This window comes from Branchiostoma floridae, chromosome 16 (assembly GCF_000003815.2).
Source record: "Branchiostoma floridae strain S238N-H82 chromosome 16, Bfl_VNyyK, whole genome shotgun sequence".
NCBI classification, from domain to species: domain Eukaryota; kingdom Metazoa; phylum Chordata; class Leptocardii; order Amphioxiformes; family Branchiostomatidae; genus Branchiostoma; species Branchiostoma floridae.
The window spans coordinates 18,030,587-18,049,685 of NC_049994.1; the positions used below are offsets into that span (position 1 = coordinate 18,030,587).

The 19,099-nt window shown below is 40.7% G+C and overlaps 3 protein-coding genes across 3 annotated transcripts in view; all 3 read left to right on the forward strand.

Moving 5' to 3' along the window:
- Nucleotides 1-4,956: 4,956 nt before the first annotated feature.
- Nucleotides 4,957-8,270, forward strand: LOC118403672 (zinc finger protein 239-like). Its single transcript, XM_035802453.1, has 2 exons — nt 4,957-5,071; nt 5,989-8,270. Exon 2 carries the CDS (start codon nt 5,996-5,998, stop codon nt 7,061-7,063), a length of 1,068 nt encoding a protein of 355 aa, XP_035658346.1. The 5' UTR covers nt 4,957-5,071; nt 5,989-5,995; the 3' UTR covers nt 7,064-8,270.
- Nucleotides 8,271-9,214: 944 nt separating this feature from the next.
- Nucleotides 9,215-14,545, forward strand: LOC118403759 (zinc finger protein 347-like). Its single transcript, XM_035802558.1, has 2 exons — nt 9,215-9,295; nt 11,397-14,545. The coding sequence occupies exon 2, from the start codon at nt 11,408-11,410 to the stop codon at nt 13,211-13,213; it is 1,806 nt and encodes a 601-aa protein (XP_035658451.1). The 5' UTR covers nt 9,215-9,295; nt 11,397-11,407; the 3' UTR covers nt 13,214-14,545.
- Nucleotides 14,546-15,153: 608 nt separating this feature from the next.
- The window catches only part of LOC118403760 (gastrula zinc finger protein XlCGF57.1-like), a 13,310-nt gene continuing 9,364 nt past the window's right edge, over nt 15,154-19,099 (forward strand). Inside the window, exon 1 of the mRNA XM_035802559.1 lies at nt 15,154-15,239. The gene's annotated coding sequence lies outside the window, so the exon portion shown is untranslated. The remainder of the gene's footprint in view (nt 15,240-19,099) is intronic.

The following is a 19,099-nucleotide window of genomic DNA, read 5'->3' on the forward strand; positions in this document are numbered from 1 at the left end:
CCACTCTGAACTTTCAAACATTCTGCTAGTTTTACTGCTAAGCATGACGTATGACTACAGTCTTAAACATGTTTGCATCCCCACAATATGACTCTCGAAGACTTAGCTTATACAGTGTATATACATATTTGGAACGAATATCATAAATCTCTGTGCATCTTTCTTTTCACGGTAGCATTTATGTGAAAACATGCGTTTTTCAGTTTCTGCTATTCAATGGACCATACTCGTTTTAAGCAAGGGCAAGAACGAACCTAGTAGGTACTCTTGAGGTTTGCCTGAAATGCCAACTCCTGGCGGCGATTGAAGTTTGTCTGCTAGTCTGTCTGTGTGGAAATTAGCTTGACAGGCTAACGTCAAAATACGGCAGAGGATGATGAAGGTCAGCATCTTGACCTAACTTTGTTCGAATCTATCAACAGTAAAGATAAAAAATGAAGCAACGAATGATGTTTATCTACGTCTTCCTTTTTGGGAGACACATATAAGCTTGCGATTTGGCAAGGAAATTGAAATTGTACGAACTAACATTCCTAAATCTGATTTGCGATCACCAATAATTGATTGCCTTTGGAAGTTCATATTTGTGGCAAAAATTCAAGAATACCGAAATTCATGTCCTTGCTGAAAATGAGTGTGTTAGCAGAAGTTGAAAACACACATGTTTTTCACATTACTGTGAAAGAAAGATGCACAGAGATTTAAGATATTTGTTCCAATGTAGAAATAAGTCGCCATATTGTGGGGATGCAAACATGTTCAAGACTGTAGTCATACGTAATGCTTAGCTTTAAAACTAGCAAAGTGTTTAAAAGTTCAGAATTGATTAATCTGACATTAAACATAAATATGACTTTGTGTAGAATATAATCCGTACAAATGTTTTTTTTTTCATGGTGATAGCACATTGCTACATCGGTTCTATAAAAACAAAGACTGTGTATCACTGTTGTCAAGAACATGATTTGTGGAAAAGTCAGTGGAATACGACCTACTTTCAGGGACATGCACATTCACTGTTAGAATACCCGAACTTGAACTGTCCAAACATGCATTTGATAGACAATATATTCCTTTGTATTCCTTCTTAATTTCAATTACAGAACAAATTTACTTTGCAACTTATGACAGTTCAAAGAGAGCACAAAATGATATATCATCAAAATCATGAAAATTGACCCACTTTATTAAAACGGACAATTGCTTAGCAACAAAACAAGAACCCAAACTTTACAAGCATGACCCTGAGAAACAATATCTTGGTTTACATTTCAGGTAAATTCTAGTTACAGAACAATTTTGGCTTGTGAGTTATGATTGTTCGAAGATGATGCAAAATAAGGTATTTATCAAAATCATGAAAATTGACCCACTTTAAAGGACAATTACGTAGCAACGAAACAAGAACCCGAACTTTACAAACATGCATTTGATAGACAATACATTGGTTTATAATCCATGTGAATTTTAATTGCAGAGCAACTTTGGTATGGGACTTATGATTGTTTAAAGAGAGCACAAAATGACATATTGTCAAAATCATGAAATTTGACCCACTTCGACGGACGATTGCCTAGCAACAAAACAAGAACCCAAACTTTGCTAGCATTCATCTAATAGCCCTATAGTAGGTTATTATTTGTAGTAAATTGCAAGCGAAAATATTTTATACTTATGGACTTTCAGTGCTTTGAAGTTGGGCAAAATTTCAGATTCTTTACAACCTGAAAACAGTGTATTGTATTCAGGCTGCCCAGGGCCTTAGAATTTACAGGAGATTAACTTTACTGCTATTTCATACAAGTTTAGGCATTGTTCTGATCAGCATATTCTGCCTTTGTTGTTTAGTTAAAGCATTGTTCAGTGATAGTGCCCTAAAGTTGGCAAATTTTCATGTTTTTGACATGCCCAAATCCGGCAAAATGGCCCCAAACTTCTTTGGCGTGTTGCCATGGCAACGAGGGGTTCTGAGAAGAAAGAAAGCTATTTTGAGGGGTTGTGTACCAAGTACTATCACTGTGCAAAAAAGGAGCCAAATCTATTTTTTGACCGGTGCCACCATTGTTTGACCCTTACAGACATTCGCTCTTAAAAGCTTCTTGGTCTGACCCCAAAACAATGTAACGCTTATCTAACTGTTCTCCCGTGTTGGTCCATGTGACTAGCACATATTCTGACGAAAATATCAAGTAAGTGTCAGATCAATTAAAAGGAATAAAATAGGGGTAGATCTTACATTAGGGCACATCAACCCTCGTTGAATCGTAATGGTGGCAGGTTACGCCATCCCGCCATTTATGATTCGCTGCTACCTGACGTCATCCGACGACTTCCGGATTAGTGCAGCGAATCATTTCATCTGAAGAAGGTCGGAGTGCTCGACCGAACATTTATGGTGAGTCCCTTCTTTGTGTTGGAACAAAGTTTAAACTTTTTCAATATGGAATCAACCAACACAGATGAGCTTTCATCCGGATATTAGGGGTAGTTCTTTTAAGGCATTTTGTATTCAAAGGGTTAATACTGTTTTTCTTGGAATTGGCTGGTCTCCGTTGCAAAAATGTTGTAGTCCTATAGAATTTTTGGGGTAGGGGGTTGTTATCCAGTGTGTCTAGGGCACGGTTTTAAGAGACGGAGCCCATCGCTCTCTGTACAGATCTCAGTATGAAGACATTTTTGCACGGCGTTAATTATATAAACAGGTACAGAAAAGGTTACAGTAAGAATTATGAAAGCTCCTAGGTTACAGACCATGCATTGTTCTTATTTATCTATTTTCTATTTTCATTGGTAGCTCACCTCAGTGCAAAACAAAGCTTTGTACAGAGGGACCCTGGAAGACATAACATCTACATATACTGTAAATGAATTTAAGTTCGCGGGGATTTAGGACTTTTCGCGGTGGATTTAAGTTCGCGGTAACGCCATAGACTGCAATCTAATATCATAATAGAAAAATGTTCGCGGTAGTTTTAAGTTCGCGGTGAAGTGGTCACCGCGAAAACCGCGAACATTAATCCACCGCGAACATTTCTGCATTTACAGTACATAATATGTAACAAACCTGGTGAAGCTGGTGTGTTACAGAAGTTGGTGTGTTACACCGAAGGGCGGTTATATCGGCTATACAGATACAGATACAAATACAAAAATCCCTGATAGAAGACCTGGTATTTCTTCTCTTGGGTGTTTGGCCAGGGGTCCTGGGTTCAAATCCTGTTATGCTACTGATCTTGTGTCCTTGCGAAAGGCAGTTTACATGACATACCTTTCCCTTTCCCTACGGAGATGTAAAAGTGGGTTCCAGACTTCAATTGGGGAAGCCAAAGGCGGTAAAAGGAGAGCGTTTGGCTCGGACTTCCAAAAGCCATGCCCTAGACACAGTAAGCTGGAATCCAGTCTACCGTGGAGTGGCCTGGCTACCTTCGGGACAGGAGGGTCTTTCCACCGCCGGGGTAATCTTTCACACCCGGTAGGGTTTTTGCACGGTGGGAGTTTGCCATCCACGGGTTGTGGCCTATTAATTAACTCCCACTGGGCAAAGTCCTACCGCGTGAAAATCCTACCGGGTGTGAACGATTATCCCGGCGGCAGAGAACTGCACTGGCCCCGTAGAGAGCCTACACTAACTACGGTAGGCCGTGCCACAACTAGACTGGATTCCAGGTTATAGACACAGTGGATGCCTGGCCCTACCCTAAAGAGGTGTTAAACATAATCAAGGAAATAAAAGTATCAAACCTTCGTACTTCCAGCCTGCGATTCCAGGTGGCTCCAAGCTTAAAGCGCAGTCAAGAAGACAGTGGTTTCGAGAGGTCCGTCCGAGTTAGCGCCGAATTTCAGCCGCTCCAGACTCGTGAGAGAGTAGTCAGCACTCCCACTTTATAACGGAAATACTGAATAAGCATGTTGAGGTATTATGTTCTGGCCAATGATTTGTTCGGTCAGCAGACAATTAAAGTTGTTATCACCTCCATAAAAATGGGGGGTTTTCATAGCATGTGTGTGCAAGGGGCGTTTCCAGCGCAATATCTCCAGAACGAAACGTGCAATTGCGATAATATTTGGTTCAAGGGTTCACCAGGTGGTGTTGTCCTTGCGGTCAGGGTTGATTTTTGGGCCTCCTGGTAATTGAGCTTGATACTGCAGCTGGCCTGACCACCTAGCCTGAGTATCACCCTCCGTAGTGACCGCTGGCTCTACGGAGGTCACTACGGAGGATGATACTCAGGCTAATGACCACCAAGATTTTAAAATGTAACAAAATTTATTTATTTCTTCTTCTTTTTTCATTCGCAGCCTTGTATCAGCTTTGGGGTTGCCTGAGAATGCCACACATATTAAATGGAATCAGAAAGATGGTCTAAATTGGAAACTATAGAGAATAAGCCCTTTCACAGATACGCATGTGTGGCGACATGAATTCTAGGTAACATGTCAAAGGTTAAGGCCCCGAAATTGAAAACAAAACCCGTCTGGACATTTTGGGCAAGTTATGGTCGAGACTGTTTACAATTTCGGGGCCTTATTCTTTGACATATTATTACCTAGAATTCCTGTCGCCGCACATGTTTTCTGACCTAGATCTGCATGTGTGAAAGGGCTTATTCAGGGTATGGTCATTCTAGGTGCTATTAAGGCCTTTATTAATCTAGATAATACTCACTCACTCACTCACTCACTCACTCCGGCGAGCTCGCTCGAAGTCTCCGCAAAACTAGTTTCCTCCACCCCTCCTTGTCCTCCATCGCTGCGGGAAGTTGCTGCAGGTCCAAACCGCTGTCTTCAGCAAGTTGCTTAATATACGACTTTCGCGGTCTTCCCCTGCCTGTTTCCGTGATTTGGGTTCCACAGTAACAGTTTGTTTACTACCTCATCTTTTTTCCTCCAGCAATGGCCTGCAAGACGCTTTGTAACGTATTGGCGGGAGTCATATATTTTGGGAATCAGGAGAATAAATTTGACCTTTGACCCGCAGTAGTTCACCTCTGACCCCTCGCTACGACGAAGGAAGACGCAGATTGCCTTGACTCCCGGTTCACACAAGGAGAAAACCCGTCCTAGGAAGCAGGTAAGTCAAACAGCAAGCAGTCATTTAATTTGATGTTGATAGTAAGAGTTTAAGATCATTTCTGTGGAGAAAAAAGACGAAGAAACATGATAGTTTGTAGTAAATTTCTTCCGTATTGGAATGGGATGGAAATGAAGGGGGAGGGGGGCGAAACCGAACATTCGTGCGATCCTCATCACATCAAAATGACCGTTGTGGAGGATATGGTTGGGCTTTTAGAGGATATCAAATGGTATGTAATGCCATGTAAGGCCGTTAGGTGTTTTGTAATTATACTAAAGCTAACATGTGGAAACACCCCTTAGTGACCTTCAAACCAAGGAATTTATGTCGTAGCCAGGGGGAGGCTTTTAGCTCATATTTTCAAGATGCTGGGGAAGATTTTATGTTGTATTTTCTACTATTGAATTTTTGCAAGTTTCTTTACTGCAACTGTTGCGTGCATAGACTTGAATCTGGTAGTTACTAGTATAGCAGTAGGGTCAGCTGGGAGAAAATGGATGTACAACACATATTTTTTTATTATAAATTATAATAGAAAAATATGTGTTGTATATCCATTTTCATAACCTTTCTCCAATCCGTTTACATTGCATTTTCTTCATGGGAACATTTTCCTTCAAATTTCCTGCCATTTGGGGTAAAACTAACCGTAGTTGATATAAGAAAGGTTCTGAGCGATATTAACGGATTGTGTGACTTCCATGGGGGTATTGTAACAGCATGATGATATAACAAATTACTCTAGAAAATAAAATTATCAAAATTTCACAAGGCAAAATTTCTTTTTTCACACAAAAAGTATGAAATTTGGTTGGGTTTTTAGGCAGTAGATTGAAATCAGCTGATTAAGTTATAGCTTAATTTTTTTTCTGTCAATTCTAATAGTATGATCACTTTTTACCTTTTCTTATTAGGCTGGACATGGCAACGGCAGGACAAGGGTCTCCCACCGAAGTAGAGCAAAATTCTTTTGATGAGTCTCTCACCGGAGTTTCCCAGATGGACAGCAAAACAACCAATGCTGAAGACCAGACAGCAGACCAAAAGGTCAACTTGAACACTGCTAGTGAGCATGCAGGAGACAAACCCTACAAGTGTGACCGCTGTGACTATTCTACACCATGGAAATCTCACTTTAATGGTCATCTAGCAACTCACACCGGAGACAAACCCTACATGTGGTGTGGGGAGTGTGGGTACAGGACAACTCAAAAGTCTGAATTATCCCGACATATGAGAACCCATACAGGAGAGAAGCCCTACAAGTGTGACCAGTGCGACTATTCAGCTGCACTGAAATCCAGTCTGAACAGGCATATAGCAGCAAAGCACACAGGTGAAAAACCCTTCAAGTGTGACCAGTGCGATTTTGCTGCAATAACAAAATCCCACATTGACTACCATATAGCAGCAAAGCACAGTGGTGAGAAACCCTACATGTGTGGGGAGTGTGGGTACCGGACAGCTCAAAAGTCTAGGTTATCACGACATATGAGAACCCATACAGGGGAAAAACCCTACAAGTGTGATCAGTGCGACTATTCTGCCACAGAGAAATTCAATTTGGACAAACATTTAGCAAAGCATACCGGCGATACCGGCGACAAGCCCTACATGTGTGGTGAGTGTGGTCACCGGACAGCCCAAAAGGCTGACTTGGCGAAACATATGAGAACCCATACAGGTGACAAACCCTACAAGTGTCACATGTGTGACTATTCTGCAGCGCGGAAATTCAGTTTGGACAACCATATGGCAGCAAGGCACGCTAGTGAGAAACCCTACCCGTGTAAGGAGTGTGGGTACAGGACAACTCAGAAACCTACTTTGCTTCGACATATGAGAACCCACACTGGAGAAAAACCCTACAAGTGTGATCAGTGCGACTATTCTGCAGCAGTGAAAGTCAACTTGGACTACCATGTAGCAGCAAAACACAGTGGTCAGAAACCCTGGAGAATGTGGGTACAGGACAGCTATAAACTCTAACCTGTCTAAACACATCAAAACCCATATTGGAAAATGAACAAACAAATGTAAACAGCACGACAGTTTTTTTAAAATCATCTTTCGACATAGAAAAACAAGTGTCATCAGTGTCACTGCGATGTGGACGCCATGTGGCTGATTCCTGATCAGAGACAAAAAAACTGATGATAGCTTTGCGGAGAGTCTGCATACAGGATAAATGACAGTTTTGCCCTCTGCGGGTCTTCTGGACATTACTGTCATTATTCGTGCTCCTCATCTGACTATTGTTAGACTAATAGAGGCCTCGTGGACCTGAAAGATGATATTGGCAATGATATGGCATGTGATTCTTGGCTTACGGAGAGTCTGGATACAGGATAAGTGACAGTTCGACCCTGTGCGGCCCTTCCGGACATTAAGAGTGCTTCCAACCTGACTATTGTGAGACTCTGACTGAGAGAAGCCGTGTGGACTTGAAAGGTCATCCTAAATGTAAAACTTAGCTTGATTATTCAAAACTTAAAAGGTGATTCTGTATAAGAAACTTTGCTTGATTACTTTTGACTTCTTATTTTGATGTGAGTCCACTGTGTAAGATTTATAGAATGAGTTGATAGTTCATTATAGGATAAGTTAATGGACCTTTTCAAGTAGGCAAGTGTTTTCTAAGCTAAAGCAAGCTAAGGTATCGAATTTTTATTGTTACTTTTTTACATGTCTAACATTTGTAGCTTGATGAAAAAATATTTTGCCAACTTACTTGAAATATGTATTCTGTTTCAGAAATGTCTAACCTGTAGTGAATACCAACAACAGAAAATAATCGACCACACAAAAGCAGTGGTCTCGATGAAATTATTTTACTGGTGTTTGACAACTAACCTCCAAGGTGATCGAGTGTTAATGAAGAAATGAAGTGCACACTACGTTAGAAATGTGCAATGGTAGATATTTAGTTTCATAGGATATTTTATAGTTTTAAAACGTGTTAATTATTTTCAGATAATTCCTGTTGTTTTTGTTAAGGAGAAGACTTCAGACTTCGTATTATCTTATTCGTACCCTCTAATCTATGTATTACTAGGTTATCATAGGCCACCATGGATATAAGGTTTTAAACTTTATTCGAGAACATATGGTGTGCTCGATGAAGCTGTGTGAGAAATGAGAAGTAACACAACTGTCTATAGTGCTAACGCAATAGAATACAAGGTTTAACATCGTCTACTGGCTCCGTCTGATTCCACAACAAGATACAACACTTAATATCACAGTATGTAACAAATATGTGATACAAAATCAAGTTAAATGGCATAAATATCCTCAGCTATTATTTGCAAACTCTAAAACAACAATCGAGTTCGCCCATACAGCAGAACTACGTTTCCTCTATTCATAGAAACCCAATAGTTTTACGTAGCATGTGTGTGCAAGGGGTGTTTTCGGCGCAATATCTCCAGAACTCGCGAAACGTTCGATCGAGATAATATTTAGTACATGGGTTGGTGGTGTTGGCCTGGCGATTAGGGTTGATTTTGAGCCTCCTGGTGGTTGAACTTGATACTGCAGCTGGCCATGACCAACTAGATTTTAGAATGAAGGCAAAATTTATTTCTTGATTTATTTATTTTTTTTTTTCATTTGCAGCCTTGTATCAGCTTTGGGGTTGCCTGAGAATGTCACCCATATTAATTGAATCTTTAAGATGGCCTAAATTGCAAACTTAAGAGAATAAACAGAGGTTAGAACGCATGTGTGGCGACAGAAATTTTAGGTAATATGTCCAAGGTTCAGAGCTTTTTCAGGGGTACGGTCGTTCTACGTACCTTTATCTAAGTAATCCATGTTATAAATTCACGCATTCTCTCATCGATAATATCATAACGAATATATGGACATACGAACTCACCAAAAAGCAATTACTCAGCTCCACAATTACTGACAAAGCAACTGGATAAGGATTAGCATCCATTTCTTCGAAACCGACCTTTTTTTATGTTAATGTTAGAATAGAAACAGACGCATAGCACATGTAGAATTATTTGAATGATCTTTGTAGACCACAAAACGTTGACAAAAACGAAAAAGGCCTAACGTGCTACCTGAAGTCAAGCGGTTTACAAGGATTATCAGGATTACATTTTTCACCTTTGACCTACATAAGTTGACCTGTGACCTCCTGATACGATAGAAGGATATTGCTGCACTGAGTCCCGGTTTACTTGCAGAGAAAAAGCGCCAAAAAAGCAGGTAAGACTTAGAAACGAGCAGAAAATTATTTTTGATACTAAACATAACAGTTTAAGAAAAGGCCTGTGGATGAAATTCCACAGTAACATGATAGTTTTGAGGCATTTTCTTGATGTGAATGAGTCGGAAGTGAAGGGGGAGGGGGCGAAACCAAACGTTCGTGTGACCTAGTTTCCTTCGTACGTCATCAAAAGGCGAAATGGACGGTTTGGAGGACACAGAATGCTATATAATGTAACGCTAGTTCACCTTTATCCGCGGGGCAACCTAAGTCCGTTGTATTTTAAAGCAGGGTATTGGTATTTAGGGCTATCAAGTCAAAGGCCGGTGGTTTCTATGCTTTGAAAATATCTCAATTTCAAACCAGCGTCCATTGACTCCAAAGCTCTACCATGTTTTAAACTACAACGCATATTGGTTACCCCCTCGAATAAATACTTGCTTGGTTTGTAAAACGCGTAGAAACACCTGAAAGTCATTGATTTGATTTATTATGATTGCAAAACCGTACAAATATGCAAGTGGGTCACAGGCAGCGGTATGCTAGTGTTGTGACCCACATATGAAATTATACATAAATATACGTTGATACACTAACTGCCACATTAAATACAATTATTAGATACAAATTAGGATTACAAATATGATCTGGAGTATCAATGTTCTAACACTATATTACATCTGGTACTGTCCAGTCCATTTCAAAGGCTATCACATAAGTTTTCTTCAAGTTTGAATCAAAATAAAATCTGATTAATGTAAGAAAGAGTTTTGAGGGTGCTATTAGAGGGGCAAATGACTTATCATTGTGACTAACTCACACTGACTTTTTAGTAACTTACTTGTAAAGTTCTTGAATTTAAGAAACGCAACATTTCCTAATTCATATGAAACCTGCCAAAAATCACTGTAGGCTTATTTGTAGCATTAGGTCATATATACATACTGTGAATGCAGAAATGTTCGTAATGGTTTTATGTTCGCGGTTTTGGCGAAACAGTCTTACCGCGAACCTAGCTAAAACCACCGCAATTTTTTTTCCATTACACAGTATGTGACTGCAGTGTATGGCACTACCGCGAACTTAAACCACCGCGAACACTCCAATTTCCCGCTAACGCGAAATTAAATCCCCGCGACTTGCATTCACAGTAATTGTAAAGCTCCAAGTACTTTGTTTTCAGTACAAGTTTGGAATTTTGTGATCAAACAATTATGTTTACCTCACAGAAGGGAGACATATTATTTTTGCCTTTCTTCTTTTTCTTCTCTAAACAAATGAGGTCAGTGACCTGTACCACACGGCTGTCGCCATGGTTACTGGGGTTGCGTCAGGCACCCTGTGGTCTTCGATGGTTCGTGTACATAATTTATGTCATACCTGGGCAGCGATAACGTTCGATAAAGGTGTTCCGGACCGGGTGATAAAAAGTTGTATCAGACATGCTTCAAAGGTTTATCACACAGGCTTCCATCGAACATTTTGTGTGGTCCTTGCACATGCCGAGTGCGGCGCGTTCGAACATTCGATTACCTGATTCAATCGTTGGAACATTTCTGTTGTAACAATGTTTGAGGGCAACAACTTTTCTCAACTTCTGTTTTCTCAGGTCGGTATGACATTGATGAAATACAACACGGTGTATTCCGCATCACCCTCTGGCCTTTGGGTGATCCTACCTGCTGTTGGGCTGGTACCTCTGGTGATACGGAATTTACACCGTGTTGTGTTCTATATGTAGCAACAGGTAGCTGGTACAGAGCCGGAGTGGCTGGTCATCATACACAATGAATGTATTTGAGTAAGAATAGACAGCAAATCTCCAAGCAGATCCTACTGTAGTATCAAAGATAGTATCAAAAGCTGCCAGATTCAATAGGAGTATGTTAAGCTACTGGGAGCCAAACACACTCCTAGGCCGGATTCACTCTTCTGCCATCTTTTAATTCTATCTTATGCTACCGTAGGTTCTACTTAGGGATTAAAACGGACGACTAGTTTGTTTTAATGTTAGGCTAGCCCAACAAATAGAAATAAACATTATATATTTGCTACCAAATGTTATCTTTTTAGTTTAATAATCTTCAATTTCTTTATTAGGTCCAATCATCATGGAAACGACAGGACTCGGGTATCCCACCGAAGATCAGAGCTACTTTGATGGGTCTCCAACCTGGGTTCCCCAGGTTGACTGCGACAGCAAAGCAAGCAATGCTCAAGACCAGATTGAACAAGACAACCTGAATAACTCTGGTGAGGAACCCTTAATGTGTAAGGAGTATATAGGAACCCAGATCGAACACTATTCTACTGTAAATAAAACCGCCATGGATAGTCATCTGGTTAAAACCCATGGTGAGAAAGCCTACAAGTGTGACCAGTGTGACTATTTTTCATCAAAGAAATTCAATTTAGACCAGCATAAAACAAAACACACCGGTGAGAAGCCCTATGAGTGCGAGGAGTGCGGGTATAGGACAGCTCGAAAATCTGCTTTGTTTCTACATATGAGAATTCTACATATGAGAACCCACACTGGAGAAATACCCTACAAGTGTGACCAGTGTGACTATTCTGCAGCACAGAAAGGTACTTTGGACATCCATAAATCAGAAAAACACAGCGATGACAGTGGTGAGAAATCCTACAATAGTTTCATTAGATTCATCATGGAAACGACAGGACAAGGGTCTCCCACCGAAGATAAGAACTGCTATGCTAGGTATCCAACTGGGGTTCCCCAGGCTGACTGCTTTGGGTCTCCCACTGAAGATCACAACTGCTATGGTGGATCTCCAACCGGAGTTCCCCAAGTTGATTGCTTTGGGTCTCCCACCGAAGATCACAACTGCTATGGTGGGTCCCCAACCAGGGTATGGCAGGTTAACTGTGAAAGCAAAGTCATTAAAGCTGAAGACCAGAACATGGAACAAGTCAAGTCGAACAACACTGGTGAGGAACCCTACATGTGTGAGCAGCCGACCTTAGCTAAGCTTCTGGGAATCCATATCGGAGAAAGACCTTTTAAGTGTGACCAGTGTGACTTTTCTTCTATGAATAAAATCGCTTTGGATACACATCTTGTGGAAAAACATGGTGAGAAACCCTACATGTGTGGGGAGTGTGGGTTCAGAACAGCTCACAGATCAAGTTTGTCTCAACATATGAAAACCCATACAGGAAGAAAACCCTACAAGTGTGACCAGTGTGACTATTCTGCAGCACTTAAAGGCAACGTGGATATCCATATAGCAAAACACACCGGTGAGAATCCCTACAAGTGTGACCAGTGCGATTTTGCTGCAATAACGAAATCCCACATTGACTACCATATAGCAGCAAAGCACAGTGGTGAGAAACCCTACATGTGTGTTGAGTGCGGGTATATGACAGCTCGAAAGTCTAGGCTATCACAACATATGAGAACCCATACAGGTGATAAACCCTACAAGTGTGACCAGTGTGACTATTCTGCAGCAGATAAATCCAATTTGAACAAACATTTAGCAAGGCATACCGGCGATACCGGCGACAAGCCCTACATGTGTGGGGAGTGTGGTCACAGGACAGCTCAAAAGGCTGACTTGGCGAAACATATGAGAACCCATACAGGTGACAAACCCTACAAGTGTCACATGTGTGACTATTCTGCAGCGCGGAAATTCAGTTTGGACAACCATATGGCAGCAAGGCACGCTAGTGAGAAACCCTACCTGTGTAAGGAGTGCGGGTTCAGGACAACTCAGAAATCTACTTTGCGTCGACATATGAGAACCCACACTGGAGAAAAACCCTACAAGTGTGATCAGTGCGACTATTCTGCTGCAGTGAAAGTCAACTTGGACTACCATGTAGCATCAAAACACAGTGGTCAGAAACCCTGGAGAATGTGGGTACAGGACAGCTATAAAGTCTAACCGTTCTAAACACATGAAAACCCATATTGGAAAATGAACAAACAAATGTATTAAACCAGCACGACATTTTTTTAAAATCATCTTTCGACGTAGAAAAACAAGTGTCATCAGTGTCACTGCGATGTGGACGCCTTGTGGCTGATTACTGATCAGAGACAAAAACTGATGATGGCTTTGCGGAGAGTTCGGATACAGGATAAGTGACAGTTTTGCCCTCTGCGGGTCTTCTTGACATTATTAGTGCTCCTCACTTGACTATTGTCAGACTAATAGAAGCGTCGTGGACCTGAAATATGATATTGCATGTCGGCTTAAGGAGAGTCTGAATACAGGATAAGTAACAGTTCGACCCTATGCGGCCCTTCCTGAATTTAGGGGCTATTGTAAGACGCTCACCCTAAGAGAAGCCATGTGATCCTCCATGTAAAACTTGGCTTAATGATTCTAAACTTCTCATGTTTATGAATCGAAAGTCCTCTGATAGAATTATAGAATGACTTGATAGTTTCTCATAGATATAGATATATAATATGAATATAATTATGTATAATATGGAGAATCTGGATTCAGGATTAGTGACAGTTCGACCCCGTGAGGCCCTTCCGGAAGTTAAGGGTATCTGACTTGTGGGACTCTCACGGAGAGAAGCCGTGGGGACTTGAAAGGTGATCCTGCATCTGAAACTTAGCTTGATTACTTCTCACGTTGGTGAGAGTCCATTGTATAAGAATTATAGAATGACTTGGTAGTTGCTCATAGAATAAGATGATTTATGTTTTCAAATAGGTTATTGTTTGTACAAAGCAAGTTAAGGCATAGAATTGGTTTTGTTACTTTGTTATATACCTAACATTTTCTTTAAGAAATAATATTTTGTCTACTTACTTTGAGTATATACTGTTTTAGAGAATGTCTAACATGTATTGAATACCAGCAAAAAACAATAAGCGACAAAAAGCAGTGGTTACGGTAAAATGATTTTTACTGCTGTTTGTCATCTAACCTGCAATGTGATCGAGTATTAATGAAGGAATGAAGTGCACACTGTGGTAGAAATGTGTAACAGTAGATATGTAGTTTTATAGGATCGTTTTTGAAACTTTATCATTTTCTGATAATTCCTGTTTAATATAATGTTTAGAAAACTTTACATGTGAGTTTGTACGATTTAATTCGTACCCTCTGATCAATGTATTACTATGTTAGTCCATCATGGTATGCTCCATAAAGCTGTGTGAGAATTGAGGAGTAACACAACTTCTGGCACCACCCGTGGAATGTCCACCCCACTGTCTGTAGTACTAACGCAATAAAATACAAGTTTTAGCAGCATCTACTGTCTCCGTCTGATTCCACAAAAAAGTAAAAACTCGACATTACAGTTAACCACAGAAGTATGATACACTTCATATTGCAGTATGTAACACATATGTGATACAAATCAAGTTGAATGGTAGCATGTCTTCAGCTATTATTTTCAAGCTCTAAAACACAATCGAGTTCGTCCATACAACTGAACAACGTTTCCTACACTTATAGATACCCAATGAGGCACAATACGAAGGAAATTATCGACATGCGCAGTTAGCAATGTTTTTTTTAACTTTCGATCTTAAGTCTTTCGATCAGATAGAAAATCGCCAACAGTAGGAAAATCGGGAGACCGGAATAAGATTCATTTTTTTAATCCTTTCTTAGACTAGCTCAATGACCTGTATGTGTTAATTGATTATGTTTATATGCCTCACGGCCCAAGTCCAAGGCCCTCTGAATGTACCTGACCGATAAACAACACTTGAATCTATTGCTGAGTGACCCTCTAAAGGTAAGGCATAGCGGCCAAACCTCAGACTGAAAACGAAGCTTGGCGTCTTTAACGTGTTGGCGGGAGTCAAATATCTGGGACATCAGGAGAACATATTCACCTTTAACCCGCACTACTTCACCTCTGACCCCTCGGTACGACGGAAGAACAACAGCCCCCTCGCAGGATTTTACGTGAGGGGAAAAACGTCATAGGAAGCAGGTAAGAGCTGATGGCAAGCAACCAAGTATTTTGATGTCGAGTGTAAAAGTTTGAGGTCATTTTTGTGGAAGAAAACCAGAGAAATATGAAAGTTTATAGGACATTTCTGGATATGAAAATGGTGGAATCGCACAGGGGGAGGGGGGCGAGACCAAACTTGCCCCGTCATCACCTCCATACGTCATACAGCAGGGAGGTGACAGTTTAAGAGGGTATGGAGTGATACATAAGACCATATAAGGGCATTTAATGGTTTGTAAGTGGCACGTGGAAACATCCGGAAGTGACCTTTGAACTAGGTAGGGAGGGGGCCGGGATGATGGTTCGGACAGTGTCATTTTTTCAGGTTGTTGTATCATCTATTATTTTGGCTTTTCCAATTTCTTAAATCTACTGCAACAATAACAGTGTTGGTAAAATTTTATTGATAAGAACAGGAAGTTCAGGGGTGATCTATAGATGCATAATTCTTTATCTGTAATTTGCATATCCCAATATCTTATCCCAATATATATTCATCCCTATAAGCACTAGCTAGCAAAGGTCAAGTTTTCTAGGAAAAGCGAAGTATTCACAAATAGTTGGTCCGAAGCTGTGTGGCCATATTAAATAACTACAATTAAACGAATCGCTTTGTGGGGGATAAAGAATAAGAGCGAGGCTATTGACACACCCAGTGTGTCGATAGCCTAAACAGGCTATCGACACACTGAGTGTGTCGATAGCCTGTTTAGGCTATTGGCACACTCAGTGTGGCGATAGCCTGTTTAGGCTATTGACACACCCAGTGCTAGAAACCACTAAAATGAGGAAATCTTACGATTATATTTGACAATCAACACTCTGAAAAATACAAATGGCATCCTGTGTCCATTATCAACCCAAAATACGATCTTTTTCACGTGTTTGCGGCACAATTTTAAACATCGGAATCTGCTATCATATAGGGTGCTAGTTTTACTGTCACCGCATGTGATCATGGCAGCCATGTTGGATCGGTTAGGAACACGATTTGAGCTGTGTTTACCGACGAATTCCTGCCGTATTGGAGAATTTGCGGCCTCAAAACTTATATCACTAAGGAAGCGAAGTTATAGTTGTTGCTTTACCTCCATTATTTTTAATGTGAAAGAAATATTCTTCCGAGTCGCTGCCGATAGCGCCGGAACCACACGGCCGAAAATTATGACGTGTTCTGTGGTCAGTGTTATTTTTGGTTTATGATGCTAACAGAAACTTTAAAAGTTGTTTATATATAAAATATTCTTATATCAAATGGATGTTTAAAAAGGGACAAAAAAATTAAAAAACCTCCGGCGCGGACTCGAACCGGGTCGGAGCTGTTAGCATGAATTCCCGGGTCAACGCTCTTCACCACTACACTACGCCAAACATATACGATGAAAGCTGTATTAACAGGTATCCAAATGTAGGGCATAACTTGAATACGTCCGTTCATTCCAAGATTCAAAGATTCCAAGGTCTAATCTTCCGAACAATGTCTAATTAATTATTGCTTGTGTAAAATATTGCCGGAAAGGCATGTTACAAGCTCTGATTGGCTGACTGGCATCTCGGTGTGTCAATAGCCACAGCGAAAGAATTATGTACTGCCTCATCTTTGAAACATCATGAGGGAATGTATTCTTACTGACGTGACAACTCTAAAAGACTTGCAGGTGATTTTTAGTAACCTGTTGGATTCTTGAAAGATAGGAAAATCAACGGTTCCTTTTACTATGAACGCGCCTAAACTATTGTGGGGTATAAGTGTATGGTCATATAACACTATATACAGTACTTTCTTTAGATATAAACGATGACTTTTGTAATTCTTTCTTCATTTTCTCAGTAGGTTAGACATGGAAACGACTAAACAAGGGTCTCCCACCGGAGTGGATCAGAACTGCTATGATGGGTCTCTCACCGGAGGTCCCCACTTTGACTGCCAGAGCAAAATAAGGAATGCTGGAAACCAGACGGCAGCACAAAACGCCAACATCAATAACGCTGGTGAGAAACAATTCATGTGTGGGGAATGTGGGTACCAAACAGTTCAAAAGTCTAAGCTATCCAGACATATGAGAACCCACACAGGAGAAAAACCCTACAAGTGTGACCAGTGTGACTATTCTGCTGCACGGAAAGCCCATTTAGACCAGCATCGCACAAGACACACCGGTGAGAAACCCTACATGTGCGGTGAGTGCGGATACAGGACAGCAACAAAGTCCATTTTGGCTAAACACATGAAAATGCATACAGGGGAAAGGCCCTTTAAGTGTGACCAGTGCAACTATGCTACAACACATAAACCCAATTTGGCCAGGCATATAGCAGCAAAACACGGTGGTGAAAAACCCTTTAAGTGTGACCAGTGTGACTATTCTGCAACACAAAAGTACCACCTTGATTACCATATAGCAACAAAGCACACTGATGATAAACCCTACATGTGTAGGGAGTGTGGGTACAGAACAACTACGAAATCTAGGTTATCCCGACACTTGCGAATCCATACTGGAGAAAAACCCTACAAGTGTGACCAGTGCGACTATTCTGCAGCACAGAAATCCACTTTGGACCAGCATCGCACAAAACACACGGGTGAGAAACCCTACATGTGTGGGGAGTGCGGGTACAGGTCAGCTCAAATGTCCACCTTATACCAACATATAAGAACCCACACTGGAGAAAAACCCTACAAGTGTGACCTGTGTGACTATTCTGCAGCATCTAAATCAAATTTGAACAAACATTTAGCAAAGCACACCGGAGAGAAACCCTACATGTGTGGGGAGTGCGGGTTCAGGACAGCTCAAACGTCTCACTTATCTGCACATATGCGAATCCATACAGGTGAGAAACCCTACATGTGTGGGGAGTGCGGGTACAGGACAGCTCACAAGCCACACTTGTCTAGACACATGAGAACCCATGCAAGAGAATGACCTAACACGTATAATCTGCTTGATAGTTTCTAAATCGTCTGGTTTTTTCCCCTTTCAGTACTTGACAAAACACGTGAAAGAAACGTAGTGTTACCAGTGTCACTATACTCTGCGAGCTTTATGTGACTAAATTTTGATCAGAGACATCCGTAAAAACTGATGACGAACCGGCTTTGCGGAGAGCCTGGATACACGATAAGTTATAGTTTGACCCTGTGCGACCCTTCTTGACATTAAGGGTGCTTCCCACTTGACTATTGTGAGACTCTCACTGAGAGAAGCCCTGTGGACCTTAAAGATGATCCTGCATGAGAAACTTAGCTTGATTACTTATAACTTGTTATGTTGATGAGAGTCCGCCGTGTAAGAATTTTAGAATGTCTAAAAGTTGCTTATAGGGTATGTTGGACGTTTGCTTTTTTTCTTCAAATGGGCAAGTGTTTTTGTTACTTTGTTATATATCTAACATTTGTCTACTTACTTTGAATTTATATTGTTTTTTAAAATGTCTAACCTGTAGTGAATACCAGCAAAAGAAAAGAATCGACCACACAAAAGGTCTCGGTGAAATGATCCTCTGCTGTTTGTCAACTAATCTGCAAGGTGATCGAGTGTTAATGAAGGCATGAAGCACACTATGGTAGAAATGTGTAATGGTAGATTTGTAGAATCGTTTTTGAAACTTGATAATTGTTTTCTGATAATTCATGTTGTTGCTGTTTAGGAGCAAACTTTGTACTTGAGTTCGTATGATCTAATTCGTACCCTCTAATCTATATATTCACTATCGCTATCACTAGCCCCATAGCTCTGTATTACTACTTTCTATTATATTCTATGTATTACCAAGTTAGTATAGTCCATCATGAATATCAAGTAAGCTCCACTGAACCTCTGGCATCACCAAAC